This window comes from Anabas testudineus, chromosome 9, assembly GCF_900324465.2.
Source record: "Anabas testudineus chromosome 9, fAnaTes1.2, whole genome shotgun sequence".
Taxonomy (NCBI): Eukaryota; Metazoa; Chordata; class Actinopteri; order Anabantiformes; family Anabantidae; genus Anabas; species Anabas testudineus.
In genome coordinates this window covers 12,741,250-12,755,852 of record NC_046618.1, presented here as the reverse complement: position 1 = coordinate 12,755,852, position 14,603 = coordinate 12,741,250, and the positions used below count along the sequence as shown (strand labels likewise).

At 37.8% G+C, this 14,603-nt stretch overlaps 3 protein-coding genes across 4 annotated transcripts; 1 reads left to right on the top strand and 2 right to left on the bottom strand.

The window, feature by feature from the left end:
- Positions 1-1,037: 1,037 nt before the first annotated feature.
- c9h2orf68 (chromosome 9 C2orf68 homolog) lies at positions 1,038-3,471 on the bottom strand. Its single transcript, XM_026343510.1, has 4 exons — positions 3,087-3,471; positions 2,335-2,450; positions 2,100-2,242; positions 1,038-2,001 (listed from the first exon to the last, which is right to left on the bottom strand). Exons 1-4 carry the CDS (start codon positions 3,194-3,196, stop codon positions 1,879-1,881), a joined length of 492 nt encoding a protein of 163 aa, XP_026199295.1. The 5' UTR covers positions 3,197-3,471; the 3' UTR covers positions 1,038-1,878.
- On the top strand, positions 3,077-7,210 carry usp39 (ubiquitin specific peptidase 39). 2 transcript variants are annotated; one of them, XM_026343508.1, is made up of 14 exons: positions 3,077-3,150; positions 3,649-3,721; positions 4,012-4,090; positions 4,194-4,288; positions 4,372-4,508; positions 4,691-4,843; positions 4,926-5,151; positions 5,281-5,355; positions 5,593-5,660; positions 5,886-6,074; positions 6,160-6,302; positions 6,405-6,540; positions 6,639-6,725; positions 6,932-7,210. In XM_026343508.1, exons 2-14 carry the CDS (start codon positions 3,661-3,663, stop codon positions 6,950-6,952), a joined length of 1,470 nt encoding a protein of 489 aa, XP_026199293.1. In that variant the 5' UTR covers positions 3,077-3,150; positions 3,649-3,660; the 3' UTR covers positions 6,953-7,210. The 2 variants fall into 2 exon arrangements, with proteins under 2 accessions (XP_026199293.1, XP_026199292.1); XM_026343507.1 differs by lacking the exon at positions 3,077-3,150 and having other exon boundaries at positions 3,544-3,721.
- sftpbb (surfactant protein Bb) lies at positions 7,174-11,194 on the bottom strand. The gene is made up of 11 exons (XM_026343509.1): positions 11,044-11,194; positions 10,766-10,818; positions 10,407-10,481; positions 9,809-9,931; positions 9,559-9,690; positions 9,376-9,456; positions 9,104-9,287; positions 8,850-8,998; positions 8,508-8,588; positions 8,072-8,182; positions 7,174-7,577 (listed from the first exon to the last, which is right to left on the bottom strand). The coding sequence occupies exons 1-11, from the start codon at positions 11,108-11,110 to the stop codon at positions 7,533-7,535; spliced, it is 1,101 nt and encodes a 366-aa protein (XP_026199294.1). The 5' UTR covers positions 11,111-11,194; the 3' UTR covers positions 7,174-7,532.
- Positions 11,195-14,603: the final 3,409 nt, after the last annotated feature.

Below are 14,603 nucleotides of genomic sequence, written 5' to 3'. Positions count from 1 at the left end.
TGAGCTGTGACAGCCAATTGAGACATGGTGAAACAGGAGATCATCTGGTGAGCAGCAACCTAGGTGACATGGGAATATGTTTCCCTCCTCATGAATTCAGTCACATGTTGACTGAGCAATGAAAAGTGAGCTAGAGAAGGGCGTTGACAATCTTGAGGGGAGTGTCTGTTTTCCGCCAATAGCATGGTGGAGGCAATCTTCCTTGACAAGGCTTTGCGTAACACTGTGGAGACTTGGCCCGCCACGTGGTTTTAGGATGAAGTTTGCATATTTTCATGCATTAATGAAAACATTGCCTTAATCTCCTACTATGGAGTAGATCAACAGCTTGTCTGTTCACATGTCAAGTCAACTTAGCTTTTTTGTGTAGCCAGGAAGTGGAACTTTCCATTTCTACTTTATAGAGTAGAATTGGAAAACTTTGTATTTCATTAAACCATCTGCTTCGAATCTGCTTCTTATCTTTTTTTGTCTGTCTATTCAGTTAGTGTTGGTGATCTAGGTACACAACCCTCTCCTTCACATCAACCTTTTTGTACTTAACAGGCAGGTGTGTTCAGTAATCTGACTGGAAGGTTTTTACGTGACTCGGCTAGTTCTAACTTGCTGCGTTAATTTCAAGTGGTGGAACAGGCAGTGAACAGCAAACTAGTCCTCCAGGTTAGAGGGTGGTTAAGGAAAAAGAAGCAATAGCTATGAAAAGCAGGCTACGATCAACAGAAAAACCGAGATGTCAAATCAAATACCCCACATTAAATGCTAAGCTATATGTCATATGGCAAATTTTAGTTTTTTCTTGAGTAAAAGCTATGTGCCTACTTTGTGAGTGTTCTTATTTTCACTGCAGCTATTGGGCATCTCTGAAATCAATTCTGGAGGGGAATAATAATAATAATATGCCTCTATTAAACAGACAATAAAGGGAGAGAAGGGGACTGACATAAAACAAGGAGTCCTAATCTGACTGTAGTACCAATTTCTTGTTTTTTAAATAAAAATTACAACTGTCAAAAAATGTACAGTAAAACTTTCCTCAGTTACAAAATATGTGAAATAACATCAGTTGAGCCACACAGAAAAAGGAGGAGACATGTAGAGTTGAAAGACTGATGAACACTGCCATCTGCTGAAAAGATGATGAATTCCTTTCTCATACTTCATCAAGACACTCAGAAAAACATTCATATTTAATGGCTGTTTTAATTCCATTAGTGCACAAGACACATTTGGACAGCAATAAATGTTATATGTCATTTTACATGGCATCATTTAAAAATATTGCAATATCAAAAATAAAAGTCTTTAAGCAACCCAAAATAAATAAGAAAACAATAAAACATGGTTGCCACAAAAACACTTTATCAAAGATACATCCAATAAACTCTCTAAATCAAACAACAAAACTTTCACATTTCTAAACATAAATCATGATACCAAAAACCTTTAAATCTTGTTCATAAAAACTTGTTTTTTTTTTGTAAACACAAGAAACACAAAACGTGCTTGGTGGAGGAAGATGGTTAACAGTACAAGGAGAGTTTCCTTTCTGAATTTTACTCTTAGAAAGCAACAATAGAGGTCCATTCAACTACAAGTCCCTACAGAGATAAATCAGGGCATGAGGTAACAGTCTAAGGCAAGTAAAATGTAGTAAACGTGACGGTAAACTCCCGACCATTCTGCCTATAATACGAGTTGTTCCTTATCCCTTACTAACAGACCTGACTGTGGAACAAGGACCTCTGTTAACAGTCGCTGTACAGGATCCAATTCCTCTTTATGACTCCAACACTGTGAACAGTAGTAATGAAATACTGCTCCACAGATTTTTTTCCCTGCAGCTCCTTTGTCATCACATTCATTTGTTTGTGAGATCGCTCAACTTTTGTCTCGTCGTTTGTCCATTTCCTTTCGAATCCGAGCCTCTAGAGCTGCCCTCATGGCTGCATCCAAGATGTTCTTTTCTGCAACACGTTCCACTATCTTCTCAGGTTTATCCTCCTTTAGAAACAGAAAGAGCACTGGTAAATTAAACCCAAACAAAACTAAAGTAGACCAAAGCACAATATAAATATCAAACAACCAAAAAAAGTGTTAACCTTGTGCACTAGGAATGATGTAATGATACCAGAGTCCGCTTGATAATCAAGCCAGAAAAGTTCTGTCCCATGGGTCTCGACCTCTGTGCTTGATTCACTCTCAGACTCTTCAGCCTCAGCACCGGCCCCTGGTTCTGATCCGTCTGGAAAACCAGCATGTGCACATTTTCTTTACTCTATTTAGTGGATGTGTGGTCATCAGCAGAAGTCAAAGTAAAAGACACATCATTCTTACGTCTTCGTCGAGGATGGTACACTTGGATGTCAGGTCGACGGGGCCGCCTTGGGGTTGTAGTGTGCCTCCGCCGCTGAAGCTCTTTGGCTTGCTTCACCTCTTTATCATAATCATCTCTGGAAGAGACAGAGTGAATCAAATACTGCAAAACATAATCTCTAATGTGGTTAGTTAAGCAAGAGCCTACTCTTGTTTTTCATCTTTTCTACTGATTTGCACAAAATAACCAAGCTGTGATACTGACAAACAAACTGTTTACCAAATTACATTAGCTGAAGAACATGCTTTTTCACAGGAATTCTTTTCTTCCTTTATTCTGTCTCAGAAAATAAACTGTAAAATTATTTCGATTAGCATTTTTTCTCCAAATGTTTCACTCACTGAAATTCATTTGAATTTCGAATTTGCCCATAAAAGAGCCATGCCGTGTCATTGGTGAGCAATAAAGATAAATATTGTATTAATAGTCCTACTCCTAAAAATCAGTAACGTTATGATTAACAAAAGTGGAAGACTTTCAGTGTCCTGTCTCCAGAATAACTTTGGTCAATAGGCATGTGCGACCTTTCGTCATATTTTTACTTTGAGCGTAAAAGCACGAGCATTAATAATTAGCAGCGCTAATAATTAACTCGTATTAACACCATAGGATCAACTCGTATTAAAACTATCTCCTCAACTCTAACTACATTTTGAGGCTGGATGTATGCTATTAGCTGCTAGCATTAGCTAACGGTGGTTGAAGAAATCACCTAGCAATCTGGTTCCTCCGGATATGGTGCAGGAAGCCGTGGCTCATATCCAAACGGCCCCCAGGTTTGTATTTAAGCTCTTGGACTTGATCATCTCTTAAGATATCCATCCTAACAAATACTTCAAATAAGTGATAGTAACTATGAACGAATTATGCTAATAGTTGCAACGACTTTCAATCAGAATACTGAGCACTGACAAAAAGCTAAACGCTAGCTAATGATAAGTTGTTGTTCAACTGTAACATTTCCGGAGTTTATAAAGCAATAATAACAAGAGCTAAAAATAATCATTGTTTTAAAGAGAAAAACGCGACGCACACCAAATTAAGAATAACTTTAGATTAGGAAACATCCGTTACAACATCCTGTTTTGCTGCTAACTACTGCTTTATTTTAGTTTTCCACTGACTGAGCAACTCAATCAAACTCCGGAATAGGTTTTGGTCTACTATTCGCTAACTGCGATGCACCGCGAGTTTCGACGCGCACGGTCTCGACCCATTCATCTCCTCCAAATTAAGTTGTAACCTCTGTGTTGTGTTGATATTTTGCTGACTAGCGACCTGCTGTGATGGTTTCTTTGAAGCGAGAAAGGGAGGCTGAGGTGGATGATGATGACAACGAAGACCGTGGTAAGTTTATTTACCTCTAACGTAAGCCCTACGTTTGGTTAGCTGCTAGCTATGTTACTAGCATGAAAGTGTGTTCGGTTTTGTTCACGGGGCTGTCCGGTCAAACACCTTTAGGACAACAAGTTACTATTACTGTGTAGTAGCGAATGTACCGACCATCTAGCACGACCTGTGTATCAAAACGATCGTCCCCTGACAACCTAAATGCTATAATTTTAGCTAGCTTACAATCAGCCAGTTGAAAACAAACTGGATTTACTTTGTTTACAATGTTTCACTTTATGTTGCAGTGCCAATTAAAATAGGACGAGGACGTGTAGTAGAAGACCGGAGAAGCCGCCACTGCCCATATCTTGACACCATAAACAGGCAAGGATAAAGTTGAATGTGCATAGCTAATGTTAGTGCTAAATGCTAGTTAGCCGTCTCCTCCTCTGCAGCTGATTCACTGTTTTGTCTGTTAATCCACCAGGAGTGTGTTGGACTTTGACTTTGAGAAGCTCTGCTCCATCTCTCTCTCCCACATCAATGTATATGCCTGCCTTATATGTGGGAAATACTTTCAAGGTAGGATAAATAGTTTGTTACATTAACCAGGGACCACAGATTGCTGTGCTTGGGCCGATTTACTCATGTGTGCTGTCTTGTAGGTAGAGGTCTGAAGTCCCATGCTTACACTCACAGTGTACAGTTTACCCATCATGTGTTTCTCAATCTGCACACTCTCAAGTTTTACTGTCTGCCAGACAACTACGAGATCATTGACTCCTCACTAGAAGACATTACTGTAAGTAAAATCAGTTATATTAAGGTAACTTGATCATTTTAAAGCTCCAGCATATATATTATATTAACACTATTAAGTTACTCAAAGTTCGGAGTGTTATTTATCAGTATTTTCAAACTGTTGGAAGTAGCATTGCTAGTTATATGTTCTTTTAGTGATTTGTTGACACTCTTTTTTTACAGTATGTGCTGAAACCAACATTTACCAAGCAGCACATTGCCGGGCTGGATAAGCAGGGTAAACTGTATCGAGCTTATGATGGTACAACTTACCTGCCAGGTATTGTAGGGCTTAACAACATCAAGGCCAATGACTACGCCAATGTGGTGCTACAGGTAGGAATTACTGCCACAAGTGGGTTTTAGTTTTACTCATTCATAACATATTAACTATTTTAAATATTCATCCTCTTTCTAGGCATTTTCAAATGTCCCACCTTTGCGTAATTATTTCCTGGAGGAGGAAAACTATAGAGGAATCCGCAGGCCACCAGGAGATATCATGTTCCTCTTGGTGCAAAGGTTTGGTGAACTGATGCGCAAGCTTTGGAATCCGAGAAACTTCAAGGCCCATGTGTCTCCCCATGAGATGTTGCAGGCTGTTGTGCTTTGCAGCAAGAAGAACTTCCAGATTACCAAGCAAGGTAACATTTGTGTCAACACATATTTCAGTGCAAGAATAGATGATTGTCATCACAAAGTATTCACAAATATGCTGTCTCATGGAGAATTCTCTAGATTGTGGTCCTGATTGTTTGGCTTTTGTTCTGCAGGAGATGCTGTGGACTTCATGACATGGTTCCTGAATGCTCTGCATGGGGCACTTGGGGGCACAAAGAAAAAGCCATGTGAGTAGGAGGGTGAACAAATAAGTTGTATTCTTAATAGTTCCTAGTGCTGTAAAATGGCTTTTATCGCACCTGGTAATAAATGATTCTGATTCTGATTCTGATCATAATGTACACAAAATGGGTATTTCAAATGTTAATAGTAAAATTAAAATGTACTAGGAAAAAGTTGAATATAGTTTTATATTAAATATGAGTGATATTTCATTTTTGTTGCTTTCTTTCTTCCTTTTCTAGCTATCCTTACGAAAGCGTTTCAAGGCTCAATGCGGATCTTCTCCAAGAAACTTCCACATCCAGATTTAGTGAGTTTGATGCTTGTCACCTACTGGAAACTTGTAACATATGAACCATATGAATCATATAACAAATTATGAAGTCATATTTTTGATTAACAATTTTACCCCTTCCTTAAACGATACCTTAGTCAATATATGTTTGTATGCTACTTTTTTTAATCATTATGAAAACGTGATATGACTTTTTTGACAGGCTAAATGCTCTGTTTTTATTTTTTCTTAATTTGCCAGCCACCAGAGGAGAAAGAAGCATTGCTTGTGACAGAGGAGTACCAGGAACAGATGTCTGAATCCACATTCCTGTTTCTCACACTTGACCTACCAACAGCTCCACTGTACAAGGATGAGAAGGAGCAACTTATAATCCCGCAAGTCCCTCTGTTTAACATTCTGGGCAAATTCAACGGCAACACGGAGAAGGTACTAAATTCTTCAGATGCTAAATTGACATGGTATTAATATAAATACAATATGCTGCACATTTTCCTGTCTCCTTTACATTCAGGAATACAAAACCTACAAGGAGAATTTTCTCAAAAGGTTCCAGTTGACCAAGCTGCCTCCGTATCTCATCTTTTGCATCAAAAGATTCACAAAGAATAACTTCTTTGTGGAAAAGAACCCCACAATTGTCAACTTTCCTATCACGTGAGTGATGTTCATATGCCATAAAGCAAAAGACATAGCACTCTCCTCTGTATAAATATGTAATCGTTCATGTTGTCACTTTGTGTTTGCGTATGTCATTAGAAATGTAGACCTTCGTGAATACTTGACAGAAGAAGCTCAAGCTACAGAGAAGTGCACAACGTATGACCTTGTCGCCAACGTAGTGCATGATGGAAAACCCACTGAAGGAGCATACAGAATACATGTTCTGCACCATGTAGGTTGCAGCATGAACCACAGCCTCACAAATATATTAGATTATGTTCAAAGCATGTCACTGATCATCATCTGTAATATCTATTTGTGTTTAATCAGGGAACTGGGAAGTGGTATGAGATGCAAGACCTACAGGTGACTGACATTCTTCCCCAGATGATCACACTTTCAGAAGCCTACATTCAGGCAAGTTCTCTCACTCAGTCTGTGTTGTGTTGGAAAATGTAAATGTTGTAAAGTCCTGGTTTAAAACTTTGCTATGAAAACATGAAGTGATATAAAATAATCTTTCATTGGATTGCAATTTAAGCATGGTTTATATAAAATACAGTTGCCAAATGCGTTTTGTAGATTTGTATAGTGGTTTTTAGTAATTATTGTTTCTACTCTAGATCTGGAAGAGACAAGAGTGACAATGACACAAACAACCACACAAGGGTGTGAGTGAGGCTGGATTTCCTTCTCTGTGAATGGCCAGAAGTGTATTCAAATGATTCAAGACAACAGCAGAACACTGTAGAGAGTGTCAGGACTTTTCTTTTATAGCTACAAAAAACAAACAAATGTAAATGTCGTCATGTGTTATGTTTTTACTATGTGGAAGTTTCTGAATAAACAAGCTCCAGTATATATGTCTGTTTGTATATTGGAGTTTAATGGTAGATGTTTGATTTTTCTTGTGGCTGACAAAGTATTTACTACTTTTCACCTTTACAATCACATACATGATAATAATGTACAGAATAACACTGTTCACAAAACTGAACTGCTGTAGGACAGCAGAAAGACAGAATCCCAGCTTCAGTCTGTGACACTTCATGCAAATGGAAAAGTATAACTGATTGACTGAAAAAGCATGGGATTAATCATTCTCCCAAGAAGTGAACAATAGTTGGATCAGTGCCTTGTATTTATAAAACATTTAACATCTTGTTTAAAAAAAAAAAAAAAATCAGTAGTTCTTTGCACTTATTGACTGAGCTGAAGGTTGGTTCACTCATTCTTCTTCCACATAAATTTCTCACAGAAGGCCTGATTCTGCAGATAAAAAAAAGAACAGAAATGGCCTCAGTGAAGATATTGCCAAGATATTTCAAATATTATTATGCAGAGACCCATTTGTGCTCAACTTGTGGGTAGGATAATTTTTGCTTCAAGGAAATACATTTTTTTGTGCATCCTAAACTTTTCTACTTTTTAAAATATAAACATGTAACCTGTATTGTTAATTTTGAACCAGTGAGTGTATTTTCACTCTTTCAAGTAGACTTTGATATTATTGAATGTTTTGCTTGGTTAATATAAATAAGGTTGACTGTATAAAAATCTAAATGTTTTCTTAGAGACGAGTAAAGTCTGAGTCAGGTTTGGTTGTGAAATACCTGTAGAAAGGCATAAATTACTGTAGATCTCTGCTGCAGCTAACAGGAACATTTTTTATAAAAAAAAATAATGTTAATGTTGCACACTGCAATATTTAGATGTGTGACCTGTGCCCTGTAGTAATAATGTATTGTACTGAATTGACTTACACCACACTTCTGAGCAGTTTCAATGTCTTTGCACCAGTAGCTTGGTCCCCAGGTACAATGATTCTTTCCCAGCGGCTCCAACTTCTTCGAGGCAACGCACAGTTCAGCTCTCTGCAGGACACAGGGAACCAAAAGATCCAGAAATAATTAGTAAGGGAATAATTTGTGTTTATATAAATGGTTACACTTTATTGTCATGTGGTTTAGTTGTAAATTGTAAAGTAACTGCTTATAGATTTTAGTAAAGCATCACATGGCTCAGAATTTACAAATTTCAAACCTAGCAAAGGTTTCTCCTGATTTTTAGCATCAGAACCAGAGACAACATGACTACGTATTGCAGACAAGTCCTATTCTGCTTCTATAATACTCTGTGAAGCTCTTATGTGGATCAAAATGTAGAGTACAGTTAACTTATTTTAAAACTTTTTCGTACTTCACAAGCATGTGGAGCATCCATCTGGTTTCCCAGCTCCTTCTGCAGTCTGGAGCCATAGATTTTGGTGAAAACCTCACACTAAAAAAAGAGCAGGAGAGTTAAATAATTGTTCATGCAAAGTCACAATGATTTTCTTCTCTTACTCAACATTAAGACATAACTGAAAACTTTCATTAAGGTGATAAACAGAAAGCATGTGATATATAAAAACATACAAAAGGACATGTCCTGAATAGTTAGTACACAAAATCTCTTTGGTGGCACATTTATTTTTATATGAGAAGGACTTTGTTACCACACTAAAGTATATTTAGCATTAGATGGCACAGAGGATCAGACCTTAGGGATTGCATTGGGATGACTGACACACACAGACTGCAGGAAAGAGGAAGTCTGAGGTTCAGTGGAGTTGAAACCCAGGTGCAGTCGGCTCAGCAGAGCCAGTATGCGGCACGACTCGCAGTCCGAGGGGAAGTCTGGCAACACCTCTGGGAAATCATTGTTAACTCAGTGAGACTGAGGCAGTGTTAGATTCAGGCCTGACTTATAAACACATTATGGCCAAATGTGTTTATGATAAACATGTGACTGACCTGGAACTGGCTTCTCATCGAACAAACAGACGTGTAAAAGAGTACAGATTGTGTGAGGTGCGGCAGACGATAACAGGAACTCCACTATCTGTACTCCATATTTTTCAACAAAGTCATTACACTGATCCTTATAGCTCTGAGGCATGAGGTCACAGACCTCTCCCATGATCTTCATTAGAGCATCCTGTAGGGCAAGGAAGAGACCATAGTGATATTTACATTTATGAAATATGATATATCCCCATGTTTGATATGGAAAAAAACAACCTCACCTCAGTCATATTTTTGGGCAACAGCGTCTCCAATTTCTTGATAATAAACAAACACAGGGTGCAAACTGGGTTGAACTGCACCTGGAGAGAGCGCATTAGCTACTAAGAGGGCTATTTGTGTAATGCAAATAATTTCACTTCCATTTCTATTTGTACGTTCCACTTCTGCTTTCTCATACTAACATGGGTACTGATGGTTGTGCCATGTGCAGCGCTGGATATATCTTTATTGGTGTCATGGTTGGGGAGCGTCAGCAGCCCTTCGTTCTTGTGCTCTGCACAGAGGCCCAATACCATGCAGGTCTCAGCCGGTTTCTACAAAAACACAAATTACAATGAATGTTATCTCTTAAGGCCACAGTGTGTTGTTTTCTATGGGTCTAAAATGAGGCCTAAATAATAGACGTATAGATAAATAGAAAACTAAACTCACCAGGTGACCAGGAGTTTGCTGCAGGATCTTTGGCAAATAAGTCTTTACTTGTGAATCACACTCTAATGCCTGTTCTCCTGGGAGGTGCTGGCACAGGGCATGCAAGGTTTCATACACAATCTCCTGCGAAATCAGAGCAGTTAGTGCGTTGTCTAATTCTATCTGGTAGAAATCCAGAAGGTCATGAAAAGAGTCAAATATGTTTTTTTCTCCCACAACGCACAACTTGACAAACCGAAATGTTTGTTTGTGATAAAAGCTGCAATTCAATAATAATAATCACTTACATAAAATTGTCGTTGTACATTTGCATATATACGATGGTTCTACTGTGGGGTTTCAGTGTCTTCACATGTGGCCGCGAAGAACCTGCTCTACTAACTGATCTGATGTTGCGTCAATGCCCTAACCTTTAAATATTAGAACGTCTCCAGCTGAATCTGTGCTGATGATGGCAAGTCTCTCACCATACACACACATTAAAATGTTTTAAAACACTGCACAAATCCCAGCTTCTGACTGTGGCAATATCCTGATTAACTTCCCAAAACTTAGCTTGTGCAGCCAGTGGAGTGAAAGAAGTGAAACTTTGCCTTACCTTGGTGTCTCTGCTGGAAATCATGTTGGCAGACAGCTGGATGAACTGGCTGCATTCTGAACAAACGTCCAGTGTCTAATAGGCAAAAGCCACAGTGAGATCACTATTTAGGCCCGAAAACAGATAGGTCAACATGGTTTAACTTAAACACAGACCAAGACTCATCACTGTTTTCCTGTATTGTGTTAATATGTAACTCATTGTGAGCACTTCAAATTCAATAAAAGGACATTCCTCACGTTTGCAGGAGACAGGAACTTTTAATTTTATTTTATATATGTTTTGAACATAAATCGGTACAAAATGCTTATGTGTGTGTGTGATTTTTAAACTAATAATATAGCACCATAAAGACTCACCAGAGATTTTTGTTTGACCAATGACAAGGGGTCTATGATGAACCTGGCCTCTCCTTCAGTGACAACACCCAGACAGAAAGAGAAACCGTTCAGGCGAGTGTGAGACAAACACACACAATAAACAAAGAGGACACATGAATTTTGCTAAAGACCAGCAAAAGCCCAAATCCTTCACTAACCCCTGGCAGTAATTATAAGTCGCCACAATGCTACAATAACAACCTAATGTCTAACGACATAATGGCGATCTATCTGGTGTCAGTAAATCCTCGTCTTACCGGGACACAGAGACATCGCCAGGACCACCAGCATTAATCCAAACGCTGACATGATGCGAAGGAGCATAGTTTGATACAAAGCGTTGATGTTTTGTTAAATATAACAACAGCGCTACTGACAGGGATGCACCGGAAATCTCGGTTCACCGTGTCATCCAATCAGAATGGCAGCTGTTAAGCGCATGCGCTATAGAGCAATTAGAATAAAAAATATATTAATAATTAGGTTATTAATAGCTATAAAACGCTACAAAACTCTTTACTTCCTCTGCAGCATTAAAGAAATGGCTATAAAATAACCACGTGTCTCTGGTCTAAGGATTACATTATTTATATTAAACTAAGTGTTTAAAATTTAAACATTATGCATTCAGACATGCACATGTACAAATTTATACATTTATGTATACGTGTACTTAGAGCACATGTTTACATTTATTCAACCTTACGTGGGTGTTTTACTTTGTTTGGACAATAGACTACATGTAGTGTCTGGTATAAAGTGACCAGGGGATGGCAGCACAGCAAAGGAAATAAACTGTGCTCACACTCCTCCGACCTCTTCAGGATAACCTTGAAAAAAACAAAACAAAAAAACAAGGGCTTTTAGATTCAAGGTTTTACGTGTGGCCAGGGCCCAGAGTGGGGCTAGAAATGAGACTAGGAGTTTTGGCTCAGTCCAGCCCCACCAAAACAATCACATACATGCCCACTTTTTTATCTTTTTGTAATTTTATCATTGTTAAAATTGTAATTTATGCAATTTAATTATAAATTGTAAGTATCTGCTATTCATTGCTGTTCACCTCACTTTGTTTTAAACTGTGTTTCTATTTTCACTTTGCATTTCTTTAGCTATGGAGTGAAATTTGACACAACAGCACAGGACAGTACCCGAAAAAATTCACTTGTACATTTACCTAAATACTGTAGCTCTTCTTAAGTCCAAATTAGAAGTACTTACACTCTACTTTAGTATTGCCATTTTATGTTGCTATTAATCTGCTAAATTATTTAACAGCTTTAGTTATTTTTCAGATTCTTAATACAAATTCAACCAACTAATAATAAGTTATAAATGCTGATGAGTAGCTGTCAGTATATAGTTAAGAGTTGAAATCACCTCCACCTTTGCCATATTGTTACCTGCTAAATCATCTCAGTCTAACTTCCTGTTTTCTGAAGAGATCTCCAGCAGAACCAGGCTCAGGATGGGCTGTCATCTACCTCAGGAACCATACATTGAAAAGAATACTAGACAATAACAAGCAAAAGACAGGATCCAGTCAGGGGGAGCTTCCTAGAAAAATCAGCCAATAAAACTTGAAACATTAAGCTAGGACCAACTTTTATGGTGGTTCACATAGTTTTTACTGGTGTAAAAATAGACAACCATGACCTAATGTATGTACGTATAAAAGACAAACAGCAAGTTCCATTACTATTTACTTTAAACGACTAAAAAGAAAAATATTTTGAGAGCATCAACTCAAACAATGCATGCTGGGAAGTCTGCTAATGTGCTAGTATGTTTTGTATTTTGACAGCTTAACTTATCATTTTAAGTTAAAAGACATCAAGTCTGAACAATTTATGTTTATATGTTCTGACAACAAAAAAAAAATACATTTTACATTGAATAAACTTGAAAATATAAAACATGGATATTTAGGGTAAGTTAATTAAAGCATAGTGTTTTCACAAAATCCCTGAAAGAGAATCTAGTGCAGATACTAGGTAGTCATGACCCGTGCTAGTATGCTTTCCACAACACTAAAGCAGAATGTATTTAGGAGCATGAGAGAGGATTGTTGTAGCAGCCAGTCAATGAAATAATATTGTGAAAACAGAAAACACACAGGTGGATTATCCTCGGAAATATTATGCAAAATTCAGGCCTGTGCAAAAATATGACCATTATTTAATTCCCTGTGGCATGATCATTTTAGGAGAACCTAGTTTCTATGCTGTTGTAGTCAATGGTGAAGGCTGTTAATAGTTTATCAGGCTAAACAAACTGTAAATGCTTGTGAATGTTCAAACCATCTACAATAGTCTAGGCTGCATTGACCTGTTTTGAAACATAACAAAGTGACTACAGTATGAGATGATGCACATGTTTATTGAATAGGTGCAGTTGCAGATTTACATGTGTTTGCTTTACCTGGTCTGAGAGTTGATTGGGCAGTGGCTCTGCACTGCACATTGTTCAGAAATTCTGGTGTGTTATTGCAACTATAAAGCGTAAACGCTTCACTTTGCTCCTCCACATAACTAAAAAAGGGGAGATATGCTTTTTTGGCAGGCCTGCTGGTACTAAGGAGTGTTTCATGCAAAGTAAAAAGGGACTATTCAATAAACACTGGCCAAACTAACAACATGCTGCTCAGTCTTCATGTCAATGAAGTATATATGTACACAGTGGCAAGAAAAAGTTTGTAAATCTTGTGGAATTTCATGTTTTTTTAGATTAATTTGCCATAAAGTGTGATCTGATGTTCATCTAATTCAAAAGTTTTAAATATTCTGATGTCTTTATTGAGAACAACCAACCAAGTGTGTAATGAATGTATACTTTCAGTAACATGTGAACTGTTATGACAATTATTCTTTTTTGTTAGACCTGATTAACTCTCATAAAACCCTTTGAAGTTGGTGTCACTGCAACACTCAAGGAGATAGATTAAGGATGTAAACACATGGGGTGGCATGGTGATTAAGTGTTTAGCATTGTTAGGGTACACCCTGGACAGGTTGCCGGACCTTTCTGTGTGGAGTCTGCACGTTCTCCACCATTAGGTTAAGTGGTGGCTCCAAATTGCCCAAAGTGAGAATGGTTGTTTGTCTCTGTATGTTGGCTCGGTGATGGACTAGTGACCTGTCCAGGTCTGAGAAGATAACAGCATTTATTTGCCATCAATAACAACATTATATTTCTGGGTTATTATTACATAGATTGAAGTTGTGTCCACAGGAAAATACCACTTCTAACAATCTTGACCACAACATTATTACTTTATAATTTTTTAGCTCAACCTGGACACACACACACAAATACTAGATGCTGAGCTTACCCTCCAAGGGCTTAAAAAAAGTACATCATTAAACGTATCACCGTATCATCGTATAGCTCTGCAATCACAAGCTCTATTTGAATGCTTTTAGTGTCACAGTAAAGGAAAAAAACTAGTGAGATTACTAGTGTCTAAATATCAATAAGTTACTGGTAAAGAGTAAATAAAGATGCACAGCATAAATTAAAAGTTTTAAGAACACACCTAGTCATTAGTATATTGTTTCACACTGTGTTTGTGAAATGCTTCTCAGGGTCCCTCAATTGGGGGACTTTAGGGCTCAAAGGTTTAACCCTCAAACCAAGTCTTATCCCTGAAAAAGCCCTTTGGCATCATGACGACTGATCAAAATGCCACAACAACAGCGTAAGTTTGTCTTTGCAATTATACAATTCATACCATGAAGACAATTATGGCCCATATAAACACACAACACTCCCATGTTTCTCGTAACTTGGGTAAACCATAATGAGAACTTGTTTTAAA

What these genes read in the sequence shown, in the direction of transcription:
- sftpbb (XM_026343509.1), bottom strand. Translation starts at nt 11,110, where the DNA reads ATGCTCCTTCGCATCATGTCAGCGTTTGGATTAATGCTGGTGGTCCTG. An exon ending in AGCAAACTCCTGGTCACCTG is followed by an intron (nt 9,691 to 9,808) that starts GTGAGTTTAGTT and finishes GTGTTTTTGTAG; the next exon opens with AAACCGGCTGAGACCTGCAT. An exon ending in CGATGAGAAGCCAGTTCCAG is followed by an intron (nt 8,999 to 9,103) that starts GTCAGTCACATG and finishes ATGATTTCCCAG; the next exon opens with AGGTGTTGCCAGACTTCCCC.
- usp39 (XM_026343508.1), top strand. Translation starts at nt 3,661, where the DNA reads ATGGTTTCTTTGAAGCGAGAAAGGGAGGCTGAGGTGGATGATGATGAC. An exon ending in TATCTTGACACCATAAACAG is followed by an intron (nt 4,091 to 4,193) that starts GCAAGGATAAAG and finishes TTAATCCACCAG; the next exon opens with GAGTGTGTTGGACTTTGACT. An exon ending in TTTCAGAAGCCTACATTCAG is followed by an intron (nt 6,726 to 6,931) that starts GCAAGTTCTCTC and finishes TTTCTACTCTAG; the next exon opens with ATCTGGAAGAGACAAGAGTG.
- c9h2orf68 (XM_026343510.1), bottom strand. Translation starts at nt 3,196, where the DNA reads ATGGATATCTTAAGAGATGATCAAGTCCAAGAGCTTAAATACAAACCT. An exon ending in CGGAGGAACCAGATTGCTAG is followed by an intron (nt 2,451 to 3,086) that starts GTGATTTCTTCA and finishes TGTCTCTTCCAG; the next exon opens with AGATGATTATGATAAAGAGG. An exon ending in GTACCATCCTCGACGAAGAC is followed by an intron (nt 2,243 to 2,334) that starts GTAAGAATGATG and finishes CTGGTTTTCCAG; the next exon opens with ACGGATCAGAACCAGGGGCC.